Here is a 19,799-nt window from a genome sequence, read left to right as displayed (position 1 = left end):
TTTAAATCCCATCTCCAAGACTGCTGAAAGCATTGGGAGCATTTGCTTCAGCTCCGCAGTGAACTCTCTCTGTAGGTCTCTAATGTGTTTGACTTGGAAGTCTTTATTAGCCATCCTGCTTTGCAGAAACTCCTTGATACGTGTTTAACTGGAAGCTCAGATTTATAGTATATTGGTAAATAATGCCATTGTTCTGTTTAATATATAAGAAGTCATTATGTTTATAAAGGATTTGATGCTGCCAAGTGCATCAGCCCCGGTCCACTGATGTATTCTGTCACATCCTTCTTTTTAACCATGAGTCATTGTAATGGATTTCAGAGTTGCTGGTATCCTTTAAGTTAAGTAAATGCTTAAGTGTGTTTCTGGATTAGGACCAGAGGACTCAGCATCGTGGAAGATTAAACAAAAAGCAAAGAATCAGCAATACTGGCAGAGACAGGCTTGCTGAGTTTATCCATAAGTCTTAAAACAGGGCCGATTTCACTTTGGCTTGGAAAATCTGCTCCTGCTCAATTCTCTGCCACTTTGTGGTGCAGACAGATACCTGTCCACCAGCTGTGGATTATCTGACTACCAATTTTAAAATTGAAAAACCACCCCAACTGCATGAAAGCAGCCTCAACCAAATGTACTCATAATTAACTGGCTATGTTCCTGGTGTGTTAGAACCTTGATGAACTATTTTGCAGTTTCTAAATCAGAAAAAAAGACAAATTGCCACATTTGCCTTTTTTTCTTTTTTTTTTTTTTTCCCCCCCACAGAAGTTTGCCCTAAATCAGAATCCAACCCATTTGTGCCAAAATCACAGCTTGGTTTAACTTAAATACTTCATTCACCTTCCTGAAAAGCAGCCAAAGCCCCATATAAGGAGCGTTCGTAAAAGACACTGAAGTTCTCAGCTTTCTTCGATTTTTAGGTTTGAGACACCTGATCAACTTACTGTTTATGAGTTGACAAATCTGCATGCAAACTTTTAAGAGGTGAAGCTAAGCTACTTCCTGCAATTAAGAGCACATCTACAAACAGATATTGCAGCTCAGCTGACAAACCATGACTTGGTTGTTCCTTAGGTTCCAACATTTATAAACTGAAAATTTCCAATATTGAAGCTGGAATTAAATTGCCAAATCATTTGGGGACCGTAGAACTTTCTTTCTAAATGATCTGTTTCTCAAGAATAAAAAATTTATGACTTGTCTTTGTAAAATGAAAAATGGAAGGAAGTATTGAAATATATGAAAAGAATAATGCACATTTCACGCGTGTGCTTTATGGTCTCCATTAGGTACCTCAGGATGAATGGGGAGGATACCCAGCAGGTGGGAAAGACGAAGAGATCCCCTGCAGAAGAATGAGAAGTGGGAGCTATATTAAGGCAATGGGAGATGAAGAAAGTGGCGACTCTGATACTAGCCCCAAGACATCACCAAAATTAACGGTTCGACCAGAGTCATTATTAAAATCCATTGGACAAAGACCACTGGGAGATCATCAAAAGTAAGTTTAACTATACCATGTTATACACCTTTCTGAAAGTTGCCATGACTTGGGTAATTTTTCTTTGTGTCTTACTGGTGGTCGTCAGTATCCATGAGAAAATATGATACATAGATAAAAGCTCACTTTTGTGTCTTTGTTTTAAATTAGCTACAGTTTCTTGTGATTACTGGGTGAAAAACTGCCACCTTCTTCCATCCATGCAACAAACTTGCTACTTCAGAAAGAGTTTGTTATGCTTACTAAAGGAAATATATCCATGTTTTTATCCAAAGTTTAAAATGCTGAATATTTCTTCTCTAGAAGAAATATTTTATATTTGTTTATATTATATTATATTATATAATCTTTTATATTATAATTGTTATTTCATTGCTTTATCAGAAATAGGAAATACACTCTCTTCTATACTAGGTATAATAACAAATATAGAATTGTGTCATATATTTGACATATTATACCTTTTTTATTGGTACAATGCTTTAAGTATCAGCTATACTGTATCATACTCATTTAAACACATTGTGGAAAGTTTTGCTTGACTAGGGTTTTTTTCATTCATACTACATACAATATGACCTATTAAATAATTTTAAGCAAATTTTAAAACTATAGGAAAGTACGTATTATGTATGTTTTCCAACAGATCTTTATTTTTCTCTCCTTTTTCTCCTTTCAATATATCATTTTATGACTAAACTGTAAGCATACTTCTGAAGACAGTTTCGAAGTGGTAGCCTGATTTCAAATCTGCACCTTCTTTTAATGTGACTAGATGTTTCTCACAGCTTAGAAAATTGATCTTTTTGCCTGGGAGAAATACATAAAATGAAGAAATTATGAGTGAAACCTTTGATCAAAGGTTGTTTATTGTTCTGTAGGTAACGGTATGTATAGTATATCGTACCGGAGTGACTCACCTTTCCATAAAATAAAATAAAACAAAACAAAAACCTTAGGCAAAAATCCTTTTGGCTTAATTAAATGGAATTATTTAGCTTGCAATCTGGAAGAAAACCATAAACTTTCACTATTACTGAAGAGAACAGTTTACAGCGATATTGGTTCGTATAGCTTGCTTTGAACCTACCATCTCTGTAGGCTCAATTCAGATGCACAAAGGCGTCTGTACCGCGAGCTTCTGTAAGATTTCTGAGGTACCATGAACAAGGCTGGCAGGTCTCTGCTCTCAACCGGCGACTAAAATCCAGGCAGGATACCTTATGGCATCTCAAAGGGTGCCAGAGACCTATGTTTAGGCAACTGAGCCAAATTTTGAACGTGAATCTGAAGGATTTCCTAGAATATTAGTTCCAGTGATGGCCTATAGCATAAATATTGCTGGCAGGCCTGTACCTGGCTGATTTCCAAAGATGAAAAGACGAGTTCTTAATGACAGCGATTGGAAGCAACATTTGAATTTTTGATATCCTCAGTCATTGTATCTGGGCTGAATTTTGGGTTTGAGGCACACTGGCTACATCAGCCGGTTCTGTCCAAATTTGAGGAAGTCCCCAGGAAACAAAAAACATGGTTAATTTTCAGCTTGTGAGTACATGTCAGTGGGAGGAGAGGTCTTTCAGGATGAGGAGCCTGTAATCTCAGCCGTGGTGGAGACATATGTTGTGAATTCTTCAGTCTCGGATTTTCTCGTAAATGCCTCTGAGAGCTGTGGGTCCTGCAAAAGGGCAGTTATCCTCGTGGGATAACACGTGCTAAGGGGGAGTGATCTAATGTCTGTGGCTTGTTAAGAGTGACCCTCCTGAAGACAACAGGGAAAGAGGAGATAGTCGACTTTCTCAGACTTCCACACATCGACCGGCTGCCTTCCTGCTGGTAAATTAAACATTTCCAGAACATAGGTCTGAGTACAGAAACCTGGTTGTATACACTGAGAAGGTTTTGGAGTGGTCCCTGGCAAACTTGTCGTCCGTGTCTCTTAGCACTGTCCCAGCCGTGTTCTGGGCATTGGTGTAGGCCAGGGATTATTCCCAGAAAGCAGTTGGGATGCAGCCATCCTGTTTTGGAGGGTGTGTCGTGTCCATGCTAGCACCAGAAACTAAAATCTTTTCTCAGAGACAGTTTTAACTTTCCAAATAGTTAGACCAAATAAAACGTATTCTGTTCTGTTCTTTGGTTTTGGCCATGGTTGGGCCTTCCCCAAGAGCATGTAGATAACAGGACGAATTTTGCGGTGAGTGGCAGGTCTCAGTGCCTGCCCTAGACCCCCACAGCCTGTGAACAGATCCAGACAGCATCTAGACGTACATATTCAAACAAAGAATATGTTCCGAGAAAAAAAGTCTTTCTCATCTGTTAAATCCTGAAGGCAGGGGGCTACTAGCAGGTCAATAGCAAACGGTGTGTCCTCTGTCAGTTTTCCGAGGATCGCAAATACACCGCTCGAAACAGAATTGATCAACACAGGGGCGCGCTGCTGAGGCAGTGTACGGGGGTTCACAGCTGTGCCTGGCCATGGTCCCAAAGGAATTAATGGCATAGTTACCACTAGCTGCAGTCGGAAAAGGAGGAAGCTTTTTGTAACACTGTGAAATATTATTAGGGGCTCTGTTGAGAATTTGTTGCAAACACTGCACTGGGAATAATTGAGCAGTGAGGCTGCTGCTGGCAGATATCTTTTAAATCCTCGTTTTTTCCCTTAAACTGAGGGGCAGCGCCTTGAATCTCCCAGCCTAACGTATGCATTTTTTTTTTCCAGTGAACTTCAGGCAGAAATGCGAAAACTATTCTGGTTGTTGTATGTCTGTCTTGCAAAAATATCCAAATTTCAGCAGCCCTTAAGCAGACAGAAAGTTTCTTGCCTCACAGGAGTACAAAGTGCTGATCCTAAACCTGGGTTTTCACCACATGAAGGATTTCTATGAAGGATGTAGCAAGGGATGATGGTTATGGAGCCTGCCTTCCTCCTCCGGCACGGCTCAGTAATCCCTGTTGCACGCCCAGCACCCTTTGTGCTGCTGGTCACGCTCCTGAGCCAGAAGCCAAGGTTCTGAAGAGCATTCCTGCATGTATAGCAGGGCTGAATAGCATTTCTGGCATGTATTATGAGAAATTACATAATTCAAGATGTCAGCTGCATTAACCGGCTTTTTGGCTTGTTTACCATGGTGGAGGGAGCTAATGCACAGAAATAAAATGGGGCTTATGCTCTCTTAGCCCTCTGTTTGGGTGGATAGGATAGCTCGGAACTGGCATCTCACAGAGCAGCGGTAAACCTGTAATAAAACCTGAATACTGATAATTTTATCGGTATAAAAACATGCATTGGCTGCAAAACATATGTAGATGGGTTTCATAAGAATAAGCCTCTATCGCTATCCTGAATAGAACAAAATGAAAATGAGAAAAACCTTCACTTAACCTTCAACAAACCTTTGACATGTGTGCATGTTCCTCCTCTGAGTTTTATCAGGCATCTTTGCAAGGAGTTTTTTCCCATTTCAGTTCTGTTTCTACTTTGGCAAACGTAAGGCCCTATTTTGTCGGGTTTTGTTCCCCAAAGATTCAGCAAATTGAACATTAAAAATTCATAAAAATTCGTAAACAATAAAAATGCATATTTGTATCTGAATAAATAATTTTATTTAACAACAGACAAGTAGGTAAATGTAACTGATTTAGCAGAAGCATTAAAATTCTGAAATAATGTCTTTTAAGTCACTCTTGGACAGGAGCATATTTTACTCCAAGTGGGGATTAAAAAAAGAAGTGGAGGGTCTGACTGCTGCTGTTTTAGGCAGATGGCCGAAGCAGGGCACGTGCTCAACCGCTGCCATCTGATCACCACCTCTGGTGAGTCAAACTGCTCGCACAGCCAGCGTCACCCCCAGCCCGCTCCCAGCCGAGGCCACCTGGCTCTTCTAGTAGTGCCCAGGCACGTTTCAGGGACTAGCCCGGTTGGACGCAGCCACCCTCTCTGTAGGGCAAGGAAGTTTAACCCTACAGGTCAGTTTGCCGAAGGGTCAGGTAACAGACCTAGCTTATTTCTGAATATAGCTATAGCCAAAGTGACTCAAATTTTTGCTGGATTTTTCAAAAATTAAATGCGCCTAAATACCCAGATGACTCACTGAAGATAAACGCATTTCACTTCTTTCTTTGTGAATGCTGTTTCAAAGGACTAAATAGTATGTTGCACTACTTAGTCCTATAACATTAAGTTGAAGGCCAGTGTAATTTATAATTATTATTATTAAATTGCATTTGAGTGAAATATAATGCAATAAGGCTTGCTGTGGTGGAGACAGGACACATACTTGAATCTGCTTCCTTTCCAACTTTTTTCTTTCTTGGAACGGTGCCAGCAATCCCATTTATTGTGGAAATTATTTTGACTCCCAGCAGTCCCAGGAGAAAAAAATATTAAAATTTTTATTTTTTTTTTTTTTAATTTTGCATTATGCTTAGACGTACAGACTCTTTTGGATGTCGTTTTTGGTATCTTATGAATAAATACAGGTCTTCTGGAGGTGAAATGCAAGCCCTTTCAATTCAGTCCATTGTTTTCCGCTGTCCTGCGGTGCCGCTGGGGCTGGAGTTAAACTGTGTTGGAAGGTAGTTGGCAAAAGGTAGCTTGTGGAAGAGGTAGGTAGCGTGCTGCTAGGTATTTTCATTAGAATAAAGGCCAAAACAGCTGAAGAGTTTGTGCAACTGGTAGCTGAAACAAAAGGAATGTTTGCCCTAAGTCCGTTTGGTGCAGTCCTGGAAGAGAGACTGCCCCACATGATTTGCGAGGGTATCCTTCCAACCCAGTAAATGTCATTTCTCTGTATTTGTGGCAAAAAGAAGGTGAAGCTGAGAGATGGAAGCATCAGAGACACTGGGATCGGGAAAGGAAAGCTGAAAAGAGAACAAGAATTTTGGAGTATGTGATGGAAAAACAATTCTATGACTGAAGATAATGTTCCGGTTATTTGATGCTTCTCATTTTCAGGAAAAGAGTACTTAATATACCGATTATGTAAATGAAGAGGATAGCACTGTAGAAACAGCAAGTTCCATTTTCAGTATCTCTTTTTTGAAGTGTTGCGAAAGACTCTGAAAACTGTCTAACCATTTACTCAAAAGGCATAACAATAGCATTTACCCCAAAGTTAACGCACTCTATTTGAAGATCATACTGGTATCACTCACGCAAATGAATAGTCGTGCTGTGCTGAAGTTTTCCATTATGCTCTGAAGTGACTCATGGGAAACTAGATGGTGCAAACAGGAGGATGAAATAGGTTAAGCTACAATAAAATGCAATCAGCGACAGCAATGTGTACTGTTGTTTTGTGGCCCTCTAATGGCAGCTGGTAGTCCAGATACCTTAAGCTGATGGGTGAGCAGGCAGCAAGACACGTGAGCAGACAGGTAGTACAAAAATGTAGGGTTTCAATGAGGAAGGAAATCTGCCACAGCACAAATTATTTGGTGGACTGCCACATTATAGGACCAGTGGTGCTTTGATTTGTCTTGCTATATTCTCCATCTAAACTTCTGCCAGGTTATGGCCCCTCTATGGAAGTGAGTGTCTCAAACTCCAAGTCGTGTTCACAGAGAAAGCGGCCGTACCCACCTCGAGTGTTTAACACCTTTGCGTTGGATGGTATTAAAGCCCACAGCACGCTTGCAGAGCGCAATCTGCGTCTCTGTTTCAGCCACCCTACTTCACCGTCTGGTATCTCAATGCAAAACCACTTTTTTCAGTCGTTTAAGCTAATATGCCTAAGTATGACCTGAAAAGGTTGCGACACAAGTGTTTTTTGGCCTTATGATAAACCAGATCAAAGCAGTGATCTGAATTAAAAATAACCTTTCCCTGCCCTTCCCCTTTTCAGAGTGAGCGATTGCATCTCTCTGTGGCCTTACTAACTTATGCTGATTTAAGGAATATCTGGGTTGTGACCCAAGGCATGTCCACATGTTCTGTTCTCCAGATCTTACAGCAGCAAAAACGTTGCCAAAGCACACAGCAAGGGGGTTAAACTGCAACAAGAAGATCTGACAGCACTTAACTCAGCTCAGCAGAAATCATGGAATAGCACAGTCTCCTCTAAGACGTGGGAAATCTCCATTAAAAAAAAAAAATTACTACCATTTGTAACCATTTGGGCGAACCATAGCACACCTACGCCACGAAAAAGAGAAAACCGATTGAGCAGTTTGGAAGCTCTGCCTGAGACCAAACTTTTGTCTTTTCATCCGTCTTTGCTTATAAGAGTGATGCCGCCGTATCATTTAGTGATGGACAAGTTTGTGGGTATTTCTCCTAGAGAAATACCACTTGGTAAGTGAACAGAGAGAAGTTTTGATATTGCAGGCTGTAGGTAAGTGTGCACGTGTGGAGTAATGGGTGTGCTGCGAAAACGTCACAGATTGAGAGTTTAAGCACAGCTTCCTTGCTAAAGAAATTAATGTCCTATTTCGATGCTACCCATTGCTGCACACCAGCCATGCAAGCCTTTTTTAATTTTTAAGGGTAAACTTCAATTTACCATTAACTCTTCTTCTGCGTTTTAAATTAGGCATGGTTTTGAAGCCATTCCTGAGAAATATTTTCAATAGAAGAGATGGGAAAAATCTCTAGAAAAGTAACCCTCATCTTTTGTATGCTTTTTATTTATCTTTGTTTTTTTCCTCAATCTTCTGACTCTAAAAAGCCTCATTACACACTTCATTAGTAGCTTTCTGAGGCCCCATAGTGTAGTAGCATCTACTCAGAGTCTCTGAGGGGTGAAATTGCAGATTTACTGAGGAGAGTTTGAGGGCTAATTACAAAGCCTTATCAACTAATAATGCAATCAGTGGGTCACTGGCACAGGGATAGTGTTCTCTGCTGCAGTCGATAGGATCTGGGTTAGATTAGTCCACAGGGTTAAGAGGGAAGGCTGATGAAGGGCAGCTAGTCATCTGGCTACCTAGGAAGTATCTTTTGCAGGGTCAGAAAGACGGTTTTTCCCCATCCTTTCTTCCTTTGCAGAATGATAGGAAATGCTCTTAGGCAGTGTTAGGTACCTTGTTCTCTTAGAAGTACCGTAGTGTGAAACCCGGGGAGAGATTGAGCCCAGATGTCCTGCCTCATTGTAGCGAATCCCAGCTTGATGTTGTAGGGCTGAAACGTATCACCCTGGATTAGGGATGGAAAGGGGATCCTTAGGCTCTGAAGAGAGTGCAGAGTCTTCTCGGGAATAAAGCAGGCTTCTGTCAGAAAGATGCAATTATGTGATGGATTGAGGTGAAAATGCAGCAAGATTCAGGCCAGTCTCACAAGCACAAATACTGAGATCCGAGAGAAGATATGTTTCTGGTTTCTGGTACTTACTCGCTCTGCTTTCAACAAGTATGTTACTTGTTATTTGAAAAGGATCAAGAGCTGCTTTTCTCATTTGTTTAGTTTTTAATAAAAACTAAGTGAGACTATAAAGTCTGCGTGTAGAAACACTTCTTTCAGCAAGGATTTGAAAATTAAGGTGCTTTTGATTAAAAAGCAGAAATAATGTATAAATTTTCACTTCTCCCAGTTCAACTGTATTTTTTCTCCAGGAATTATGTAGTGTCATTTTTTCTTCAACTTCAGCATGAGAAGTTCACTTATTTGCTTAAGACCTATTGGCTTTAATGGACTTTCTTGTATGTTTAAATCAAGCTCATGTTCAGATGCTTTTCTGAGTCCTGATGGTCTGTAGTCTACATTGTTTTGCCTAATTACGATTTTTTTGCATGTGTACATGTATATGTACCAAAAGCAAGTAAAAGAAAAAAAAAAAGTGAGATTGCTTCCTGAAGAAAATGATGAATATTTCAATTCCATAAAGGGATTTAGGAACATATATCCAGTATCTGAGTTCTGCTTGGATCCTCAGATCCATTTGCTGAACTGCTACATGATGCTTTAAATGCCTCTAAGTTTTTGCCATAACATCTGCCTGAGTTTTGTTGTTGCTGACCAGTTCGCTCCCTGCTCTCCAGGGCAAGCTCAAAATAGGATATTGGAACAAGACTTTTAGGATTAGCTGTATGTGCACATCTGTCACCTCTTCCAAACAATAGCTCTGAGTGTAGATTTCCCACACCAGACTTTTTGTATTACATGCACATTCTGCATGATTTGGAGTACAGGCTTGATTGAGCCTACATCCTCTGTATCTTTGCAAGGAGTGATCAAACCACCAGACTGTTTAACTATTCTGGGTGACTTCCCCTCACTCTCTTCTGGGTCATTTTGCACAAAATCCCTAAATACTTAGCGAGGAGAAAGGTTCTCTCCTACCAGTGATTAGTAGGCATTTCATAAGGATGGAAAAAGCAGTCTCCACCTCTTTCCCAACATATTCCTGTAATCAATCAAACATTCAATATCTTTCAGGCGCCTTTTTAAAAAAAGGCTATGGGTCAATGATGAAAAATATAGGCATCTTAAAAATTTAATTTGGCCCAAATTCTCCTATCTATCACTGATCAAAGAGAAGCTCCAGTCTGGCAAAGACTGGAAAAGAAATTCTTCGCTACAGATAAATTCACCAGATTTATGTGTACTTTCAGTTTTTTCAAAGACCCAGACTAACTGCGCTATTCCGAAGGGAGAATGAGACTTAATGTCGATACTCCGAGTTCTCCAATGGGCTGCACGCAGGCACATCTGTGCCCCTTTGCAGAGCTCTATTGACTTCAGCAGGGATCCGCAGAGACACAGTATGACTTGCAGCTGCTGTACAATGGCACCGCGAGCTAAGCTTAATCATTAGATTCTGGTCGATGAGTTATTTCATGTACCTACAAAGACATAGTTAAGATAGATCCAGATAGAGAAATGAATATCCATTGAAATGCAAATCTCTCAATAAAATAGGGTTTGATAACTTATGCTACCGTGCTAATCCTAATGCACCTCCCTTTTAGGTGCCCAAGATGAATTCTTTTACCATTTTTATCTTTTTGTCCCAGAATGATACTTCTGAATTGCATATACTGATTTAAACAGAAGTGATTGTACTTTCTTTAATGTTCCTATTCATTCAGAGATTTTTGGACAAATGCAGGCATGATCATGGAAATAAAATGTACAACTTTAGAATATTACAATTCCAAAAATTAATTTGATGGAAAATGGACTTTCTTTGTATCTGGTGCTCCCTTAATAAACCTGATAGACCTATTCAGAGGCAGAAGGTGACTTTCTTGCTGCAACTTTTAGAGGCCTAGGAAGATTTAAATTCACTTTTGGTACCTTCTTGACCCAGGGTGCACTGGTGGCTGAACATTTGACAAAGAACAGGTACTCTGGGGAGTGTTTGCTATTTTGAATGTGAGTAGATCAAAGAATGACCTTGACAAGCATATGACATTTACTGCGTTGTTGGCATCATGTTCATACTTTTCTGAGCAAAGGTATTAGCTTTACGACCAAGTATATGATATCAATCACTTATTAGAAAATAAAATACAGACAGGGGAAAAAAAAAAAGCAGTGTGACAGAGATCCCTTTCTCCGGAGTCATACACCTCATGTTCCCACTAGTGTTGACTGCTGCTCAGGAAGCTGAGTTTGTAGGGAGAAGTTAGGGAGTTTCTTTGTTTTGTTTTGTTTTGACCACGGCTTAGCTATAAGCTGTAAAACCATGTCAGCCTCTAAATCTCACATTTCGAGGTGCCCTAAAAGTGAATCCGTGTTGCTTTACTATCATACATATCTTTTCACCAAGTGACAAAAAGATTTGTCTTCTGCAGCGGTTGCATAAGTCACGGTGCAGTACTGCGTGTTGTAATTCTAGCTTGCAGTAATACTCGTCATACAGCAATGACAAGTGGCTTCAGGAAACACGTCCTCGGTGTTCATCAGGATCTGAACTCAGTGAGGACAAAGCATGGGCTGAGTGCTGCACAAAGTGATAGACTTCGAGTGAGTTGTGCCAGGTGCTGTGGTAACAGACCGCAGCGGGAATGACACAAATCCCCCAGCTCTAGATGCTGAAACCTTTGGGCTGCCTCAGACACTATCCATGGTCATATAAACCTGCCAAATGTTACATAAAACAATAGAATGCAGGAAAAAAACCACCCTAAAAGTTAGCTATTTACTGTCTATAAGCTAAAGTAAGCATCTGACTTCTTTTGAAAATACACAGTTAATAGAGGAGGAAATAGATGGCTAAATAATAGATGGCTAAAGATGAGGAAACAAGAGTCCTTCCCTTATCTTTAGTTAATGCTTGATTGCAGCTATCGGATTAGCTTACGTGATTATTCTTTTCATTAAAACGTGTTCTAAATAGCTTTCTAGTTTTACAAGTCTTCTATTACAATGGCGTAAGTGAGGAAAAGATAAGGAGATGTAGATGTGCTCTTCCATCTCCTGAAATCTCTTGACAAATCTTATCTAATGCTTTTTGGTTACAATATAAGTAAACTTAAACTTCCTCGTATGTTTTCACTGTACTGAGTTAAGGGTGGCTACAAGATGTGGCAAAATGCAGAAGGAAATTTGTGTTCTGCAGTCAAACAATTGTCCTTGTTTTGTTTTACTTTTCTATAATTTTTTAAACACATCTTGTTGCTTCTAGGGCTTAAGTAACAGGTATTTTCCAGCAGTTGTTTTCCCCCATTCTGCTCTTAAATTTCATTCTTGGTGAGGTGTGGGCAAGAACAGTTAGTTCGTACAAAAAGGCTTTTGTGAAAGCCAGCTTACTTCCCAGGGAGGGAGTAAGATTAGGTGGCTGTAGCGGGGGTGAGCTGGACTCCGCTGGTGGATAGGGGTGTTAAGGGAACTTTTGAAATCTGCAGAGGACAGAAGTAGGATAAGTGGCCCAGTGCTGGCTTCTCTGATGATGTTTTGGAAGATCTTGAGCGGGACAACTGTGAGCTGGGAATTAAGAGGGTTCTAGGGAGCAGTAAGGACTAGGATCTGGGTTGGTCAAGAATGAAGGAGACCTGTACTTTGGCGTTTCAGTAAATGCAAGTTCTGGGGCTGGAGGAAGGGGCAGCTTTCAGATAGGAGCAGCAGGGAGTATGAGATTTGGATCTCATATTCTGAGTTTCTGCAGACTAGAGGAATGCAAGAAAAGCGAGGCTGCGATGCAAGACTCTTAAAAACTGCTAAGCAGGAACTGTTTTTTGGACTGCTGCCTCATCCCTTATTCTCTACCTAATTTTTGCTGTTGGAATATGCAGCCTAACCTTTTTCCCGTTCACCCTAAATCAGGCTGACATGCTATCCCCGATATGCTATCAGATATACTGTCCCAGATAAGCATGCCATGCTATAGGTCACTTTATGTGCTTATAGAACAGTATTTTTCCTCCCCGAATACACTAAGGCAATCTGCTGAGCATTGAAAGCGCTGTTGCAAATTTAGCTATCTTCACTGGGAGTCCTAAAGCAGCATTCTCAAGAGCTGCAAGGTCATTACATGGAACTATCTTATTCCCGAAATTTTTCTCTAGGCTTTGAGTCTTGCTTGCAGCTGAGATGAGAAGTATCTCAAATTTAAGACCTCTTCCTAGCTGCCCTGGACTTCCTCTGAAGCCAATGAAAAAGGCAAAGCAACCTTTTTTGATGGCAAAAAAGCTTTTAAAGGGGAATCTATTCCTAAGACCTTGTCTCTTTGGAAAAGCAAATGGAAAGAGAACTGACATACCAATTTATTTTTTCCTGTTAGTCTCATTCTCTTCCTCCTTTTCCATAGTACTGAACTTTAGAGTCACCTCCTCGATGTTAATGTTTGGGTTTGTGGCCTTGGAAATGAACTGTCAAACCATCTTGTGGGCTCGTGCTGGTCTTGCCCTTCTTCAGTAATCGGCTGAGGTATAAGATCATCTACTACAGAGCAAAAAAGAAAATTCTTTTCTTTTATCAAAGTGATAGAGCTGTGGTGTTTTGGAAATGGTCAAGAATTTTGTTCCTAAGCTTATAGATGGAGTGGATGTTCCTAAAAAGCCAGCATTTACCACTGTCACATTTGGTGTGTGTTTTGTAGCGTTGTTGACAAGCCTGAAAGTTCCTTGAGCAATAGATTACAACATTTGAGAGCAACTTCCCCATGTAACTTTTGGATCTATGGCATTTTGGTCTAGATCATGTTTATAGCAAGGTCATCATTTTTACCATGCATTGACACGTTTATCCTAGAAGACAACTTTGAGTCTATATCTTAGAAATTAAAACTAATCTTTTCTTTTTATCAGAAAAATTTCAGAGTATTAATCAAATGGATGTGAAATTGCTTTTACAACCTAATATATGTAACATTTATTTTTGCTACAGTCCTATGAATCAATTCCTCTTGTCAGATAAATGAAAAATTATTTAACTATCAGGTAATGTCCAAACACATCCATCAGAATTCAGCTGCTTAACAGTACCATGGAATAACAAGCTTCTTCCCCTAATAAATTATTGCTGTAGAAATTGTTGGTTGTATTTAATGATAGCAATACCTCACAAGGAACCGGTATGTGCATGATGAAATACTAGGTTGTTGAGCATTACTTAGCAAAGGAGACAGTTATTAGGAGCCAGTTTAAAGTAATTAATTTTTAAGTTGTTTATAAAATAATTAATAATTTATAGTTTCATTCTGTAGCTTCTATCTTTTCTTAACGTGGCCCGTGTTTTAATGAAGAAACCTGAAACAGCTCTTTTGCAAACTGTCTCTGAACTCAGAATCCCAGATTTGCCACCTGATGACAAGCAGAAGGTCCAGAGGGGACTCATCTGTTTTGAAAAATACTAAATTAACAATACCAGACAGATTTAGTAAAGCATGTGCAAAGAATCAGCATGACACAAAGCAGGTGACAGTCATCAGCCTGCTGCCTAGAGAGGAAAGGAGGTTTAGTTACATCCAGCAACTGATATAGATGGGGAGGTTCTACACCACTTCGCCTAATCTATTATACTTATCTTCATACCTATGGGAACAAAAAAATGCTGCTATGGTTGTTTTCATCATCTGAAACCAAATTAGAGCCACTATCAGACAGATATGATAATCTGCAAACCACTTTGACCGTAATGACTTAATTAACCTCTCATCATATGCCTGCATCAATCTCATAGATTTGCGTTTCGGTTTTAGCAGTTTTAGCATAGTTTCTACATAGATTACCTCTGCTGTGAGGTTACAGAGGTATTCCATAGAAGGCACTGAATAAAGACAGGAAGAAAAAAGTGCTTTTACTCCCGGGAAACTTCTTAAGAATTCAGAAAAATGCCTGCCTTGTACCAAGATGAACACAAAACTTGGCCTTTTTTACTGGAGAAGAAGAAGGCCGCCTGTCTCAGAGGAGCAGATAGCCCAGCCATTGGTAGATGCTGTTGAGGAAGCAAGGCTGTGTCTGCGTTGACCCTGAGATGGCCAAGTCAGGGAGAACACATGGAAGCGCTTGAGAACGGATCTCCCAAGTATAAGGTCGGGGGAGGGTCTATAAAATCCCATCTGTTCTTGCAGCTGGTGATGTGAGGGAACCCTGGGTCATCACATGTCCAACATCAAACGACACGGCCACACAGGGAGATGGAGCTCAACACAATTTGCCGCTCTGGTCAGAGCCATGATAAAAGGTCTGAGATTCCTCCCCACGTGCTCCTCGGGGATTGCATCCAGCCCAAACTCGGGTTGTGTCCACTTAGTGAGAAAGGCTGAGTCCTTCCTCAAGCACCAGCCTTATGGTCATGCTCAGCGTTTGATATATATGGTCTAAGAAACAAGGTCCTGGTTTGTGCCTCATTTTGCACCAGGCATTGAACCTGTGGCTTTCTCATTCACTGAGTGATCTGGTCCTTCCAGGGAGGAACCTTCCCCTTCACAGGGAAATTCCCGACAGCCTGGGCTTGTGTCACAGCCACTGCTGGACTGAGTAATTCTGCCGGCTCAGCTTGAAATAACCGTATTGCCAATATGGACAGACATTCAACTGGCACAAATCTATTGTTCCCAGAAACTATGTTTTTGTTAAAGCTACCTTTAAGGAATAAATATAAAACCTGCCTGTTTACCACACAAACCCCAATATTTTCCAAAACATTAATTTATTATTAATTATGTCTAGGGATGAGCGTCACGTGCCTTCTAAAATCTGATTTTCAGAGGTTCTGAGAACTCTGGTAAACTTTGTTTGCGACTTTCATTTTTTAAAATTTTGTATTCAAAGCAAAGTACTGTTCTTTTGTTAGGCTTATTTATTTTCCTGGAATGATAATCAATATGGTTAACATAAAACGTGAAGACTAACATACCCTTGTAGTGAAAGCATACCGAAAGGGGCTCAGTGTGGTGTTAAGATCCCAGTCCTCCAAAGTGGGAGATGTGTTGCAAGCAAAGCATTTCTAGAGCTTTGTGCTGTTGCTCTGAGCACCTTGTTAATCTATATTTTTAGCTTAACATGGGATATTTTGATCTTTTGCAAAAATATATCAGTCCTTTGAAGATAAAAGGTCTCGATGCCTAATACCCTGATGAAAACCAGATGACAAGTGGCAGATTTTATCTATGAAGAAAGATTGTTAGTTACTTTGGTTTGTGCTTTAGCTCTGGTTCTTGTTCCTGTTGACCTAGACATTCTCTTTTAGTAAAATTCCATATCAATAGCCAGGAGGACTGATGATGTTTAAATACAGCAAAGACTTAAAAATTTATGTCATCTAGGCAGCAGAACTGCAGACAGATTCTCTGCTTGTGCGTTTGACTACAACAGATCTATGATGCTTTATAGAGAGCGAGATTTGGACCCTGGGGAATGGATTTGTGAGTCTCATACAAATTACTGTCTTTAGTGTCCTAATTGATTCCATCTGTAGTTTCACACCCTCTCCTTTTTTCTTCCTCTTTCCTTTGTAGTCAGAGCTACCTTCAAACTGCAAGTGACGTGCCTGGGGGTCACAACCTGGATCCCTCTGCAAACTACAATTCCCCAAAGTTTCGCTCAAGGAATCAGAGCTATATGAGAGCAGTGAGCACGCTCAGTCAGGCCAGCTGTGTTAGTCAGGTGGGAAATTCTTGTTATAACTTTTCTTATAGGTTAATCACAGATGCCAGAGTTGTTACTGGTGGATGGTTTTAGGTTGGGTTTTTTTGTGGTTTTTGTTTTTTGTTTTTTTAAATTAATATCAAACTGAGGATGTGAATTGTCAAAGTAACTCAGTTCTAAGAAATGTAACCCTTGTTCAAAATTTCAAGAAAAATACTGAATGCTAGAAGCAAAGGGACACTATCACACATAATATTTTCCATTTAATTGTTCATTAAAATTCTAAATACTGGTATTTTCATTTTCAGTCTGTATTAAATATTTAAATGTGAAGAAGATTCAGACTGAGCATAGGGGGCACACTCCTACAATACGCATCCTCTGAAAATATCTACTCTGACTTCAGTAAATGTGGGTTGCCAGATTACGATATAGATTGAAATAATTATGCTCCAAAGGAGCAGTGATTCATCTCTGAACTCAATCCCTCACTCTTCTTGGGTGAAAGAAGAAGTCCCATCAATTATTCTACGTGTGGGGACTTCGGAAAAGAGACATTTTTCCACCCTGTTGGTTTTATGTTGGTTAGTTAGTACTAATTCATGTTGAAGTCAGATCTGAATCAGGCCTGAAGTGCAAGCAGCCGTATGAAGTATGTGCATGTTCTGTTTAGCAGAGGACTTTAGAAACGTTGGAAATCTTATGTAATGTTCACTGGTCCTGACATTTCTTCACTGTGTTGCTTCATGACAGGTGGGCCCTGCCCTTTTCTCAGACATGTGTTACTTTATTTTTCCTTGACCATTTAGTGAGACACCTAAGGGTATAGTAGCTAATTATATACAATGGTTATGCTAAAAACACAGTCTTTTTAAAGCAATTTTATATTCACTCACATTGAATTTCTATTGCATGGCTGTTCAGGCCTGGATTCAACTCATCTAACTTGAGGCTTTTAACTGAGGCAACAACTAAAGCTTCCTCTGTAGTTAATGGAGTGAAAGAGTTTCTTCCAGGACAATGCACATCCCAAGTGGGCTGAGAGCCCTCTGGAAATGCTTGTCGGTCTCCGCTGACTGGAGAGAGTTGGGAGGGACTAGTTGCCTGACTAATGCCCTTCGGTCAAATTCCTTAATTTATGTGGGGTAAATGAAGTACAATCTTGTATAGCACACATCAGAATTAAAGTCAGTCATTTTCTGAACCTTTCATTATTTTATATAGCTCCCTTGTGAAACCTGTCCCCATCGTTCTCATGCCTTGGTTTGCCATTACCCTGGTTCGATTATTTTATATTTTTATTACACTCTGGTTTTGAGAAAGTTTCACAAGAATTAGATCCTGCATTCAAAGCGAGTGTTGTTTGCTGTCACCTAACAATGCTGTAATATAGAACTATTCTAACACCTTCTGCCTCTTTGACCACGTCTGTGCATGGAGATGTTCACTGAGTTGTCCATAATGACTAATTGGTTTCAGCAGTGGTTAAAATTCTTCATTCCAATGTGCATTACCTGGAAAGATGTCCACAATAGATTTCATTTGCAGGTAGATTGCTCAATTGGCCAGATTAACTAAACCTGCTGGACGTAGTTCCTTACTTTCTTTTTCAGTCTTCACTAACCTACGTCATTTTGTGTCAACCACATACTTCCTACCTCACAGTCCAGCTCTTTCCACACCAGTAATAAATGCATTTAATAGATAATACACTGAGTAAATGTATTAAAATAACAAGTTCTGAACTTTGCTGTTCCCTTTTCTTTTTCCATGAGGCCATCATCTTCTTGGTCCATTTACATAATAGCATTTTGTATGATCTGTGATATTGTTAATGCCTTTTTTTGGTGTGTGAAATCCTTCCTTTCTCACTCTTGACCAAGGGTGAAGTCAAGAAAGATGCTGGTTTCCATGGTTTTTATTTTAATTTAAGTTTTAAAAATTTTATTTTTCTATTGTCAATGACCTTAGTTTGAAAGAAGTGGTTAGGACTTAAATTGTTTATGGACTACATTACCATAAATTTCCTGATCAATGATGTATGCAAAATATTTCAGCCTAAAATATTTTTTTTAATCTTTTCGAGATTGCATTAGTCTACTTAACTTTATTAGAAGCAAATTTCATGAAGGGTAATGTAATTTATTTCAGAAGATATTTAGTAGCCAAAATGTCTTACATGAAATTAAAATATCAGTTATTCATTATCATCAGAAGTTCCGTATGAAATTTCCATTTACTTAATCAAAATCCTAAAACATTTGCAACATTTGCACTCACTCTGTTTCCATAATGAATAATGTACTAGGAACAGTAATAATGAAAAATGCACTCAGCAGACGTATAAAAAAAGTGGTATCAACTGGATGTGCTGTTTAGTGAAGCTATGAATTTAACTTGGTATTTATACTGATTCTGACTTCTAGCACTCTCTTTTTAAATAAATTATTATTAGGAGGACGTATCAGAATGACATGTATTGTCCATACAATGTTAACTTCCTACCTGATTTTGGATAAATATAATTTTGAATTATTTGGTTACATTTACAGGTAGTTAGGGTTGACTTCAGAGAACCTGTTAAGAATTATCTAGGTAGAATTTAGGCACCCATTTTCAAAACTGCAATTCACAGTTCCCTACCCAGAGGTTCTCTAGGCTTGGCCAGCCTGCCGAAACCTTTTTTATCGTGAAGCAATCTAAAAATCTACAGTTTTGTGTCGTGCCCAACCTGCAGGACAGGGTCAGCAGGTAGATGCTGGCTCCTGCCCAAGCCCTGTGGGGAGCTGGAGGGTGATGCTGAAATCCCCCAAGGGGCCAACCTGGTAGGTGATGCAGGTAGGCACATCTAGGGTGCTCTGACAGGCAGGGCTCCTCAGCACACCTGGTGGCAGACGTCTCAGGCTTAAAATAATGCTGCTGAAGAAGAGGCAGCAGTAGTGGCTGCATCTCCACTGTTTTTCCGTGGTAGTGGAATGGCTAACCCAGTTAAGAAGGGAATGAGTTTGGTTTAGGGCGCTTCTTAGGTAAAGGTGGTCAAAACATTACTTTCTCACCTGACCACTTTTCACTCTATTTGAGACAACGGTTATTCTTTCACGTGCTTCACTGGACACAACTCTGGATGCAATATTTCTCAAACCTTTCAGAAGCATCACCTCCTCTGAACTTACATGTCTTCAAGTATGAGATACTTCCTTGAGCCCCTTTACAGTGAAAGGAAGATAACAACCTACCACGCAGGCTAAATGTCCACATGAGTAGGAACTTTGCTGATAAGCGAGGAACCCAGCCAATCCACCTCACCTTTTGAGGGCTAATATTAGTG

At 39.9% G+C, this 19,799-nt stretch overlaps 1 protein-coding gene across 18 annotated transcripts in view; it reads left to right on the top strand.

The window, feature by feature from the left end:
• The window catches only part of DLGAP2 (DLG associated protein 2), a 475,732-nt gene that overhangs the window by 396,092 nt on the left and 59,841 nt on the right, over nucleotides 1-19,799 (top strand). For all 18 annotated transcript variants that reach the window (XM_063330365.1, XM_063330377.1, XM_063330363.1 and 15 more), the window contains 2 exons: nucleotides 1,290-1,501; nucleotides 16,342-16,489. In XM_063330365.1, the coding sequence (XP_063186435.1) occupies nucleotides 1,290-1,501; nucleotides 16,342-16,489 (360 nt within the window). The remainder of the gene's footprint in view (nucleotides 1-1,289; nucleotides 1,502-16,341; nucleotides 16,490-19,799) is intronic.

The sequence above is a fragment of the Chroicocephalus ridibundus genome, chromosome 3 (genome assembly GCF_963924245.1).
Source record: "Chroicocephalus ridibundus chromosome 3, bChrRid1.1, whole genome shotgun sequence".
In the NCBI taxonomy this organism is placed as follows: Eukaryota; Metazoa; Chordata; class Aves; order Charadriiformes; family Laridae; genus Chroicocephalus; species Chroicocephalus ridibundus.
Note: the sequence above shows the minus strand (reverse complement) of the source record. Positions and strands in the feature narration are given on the sequence as shown.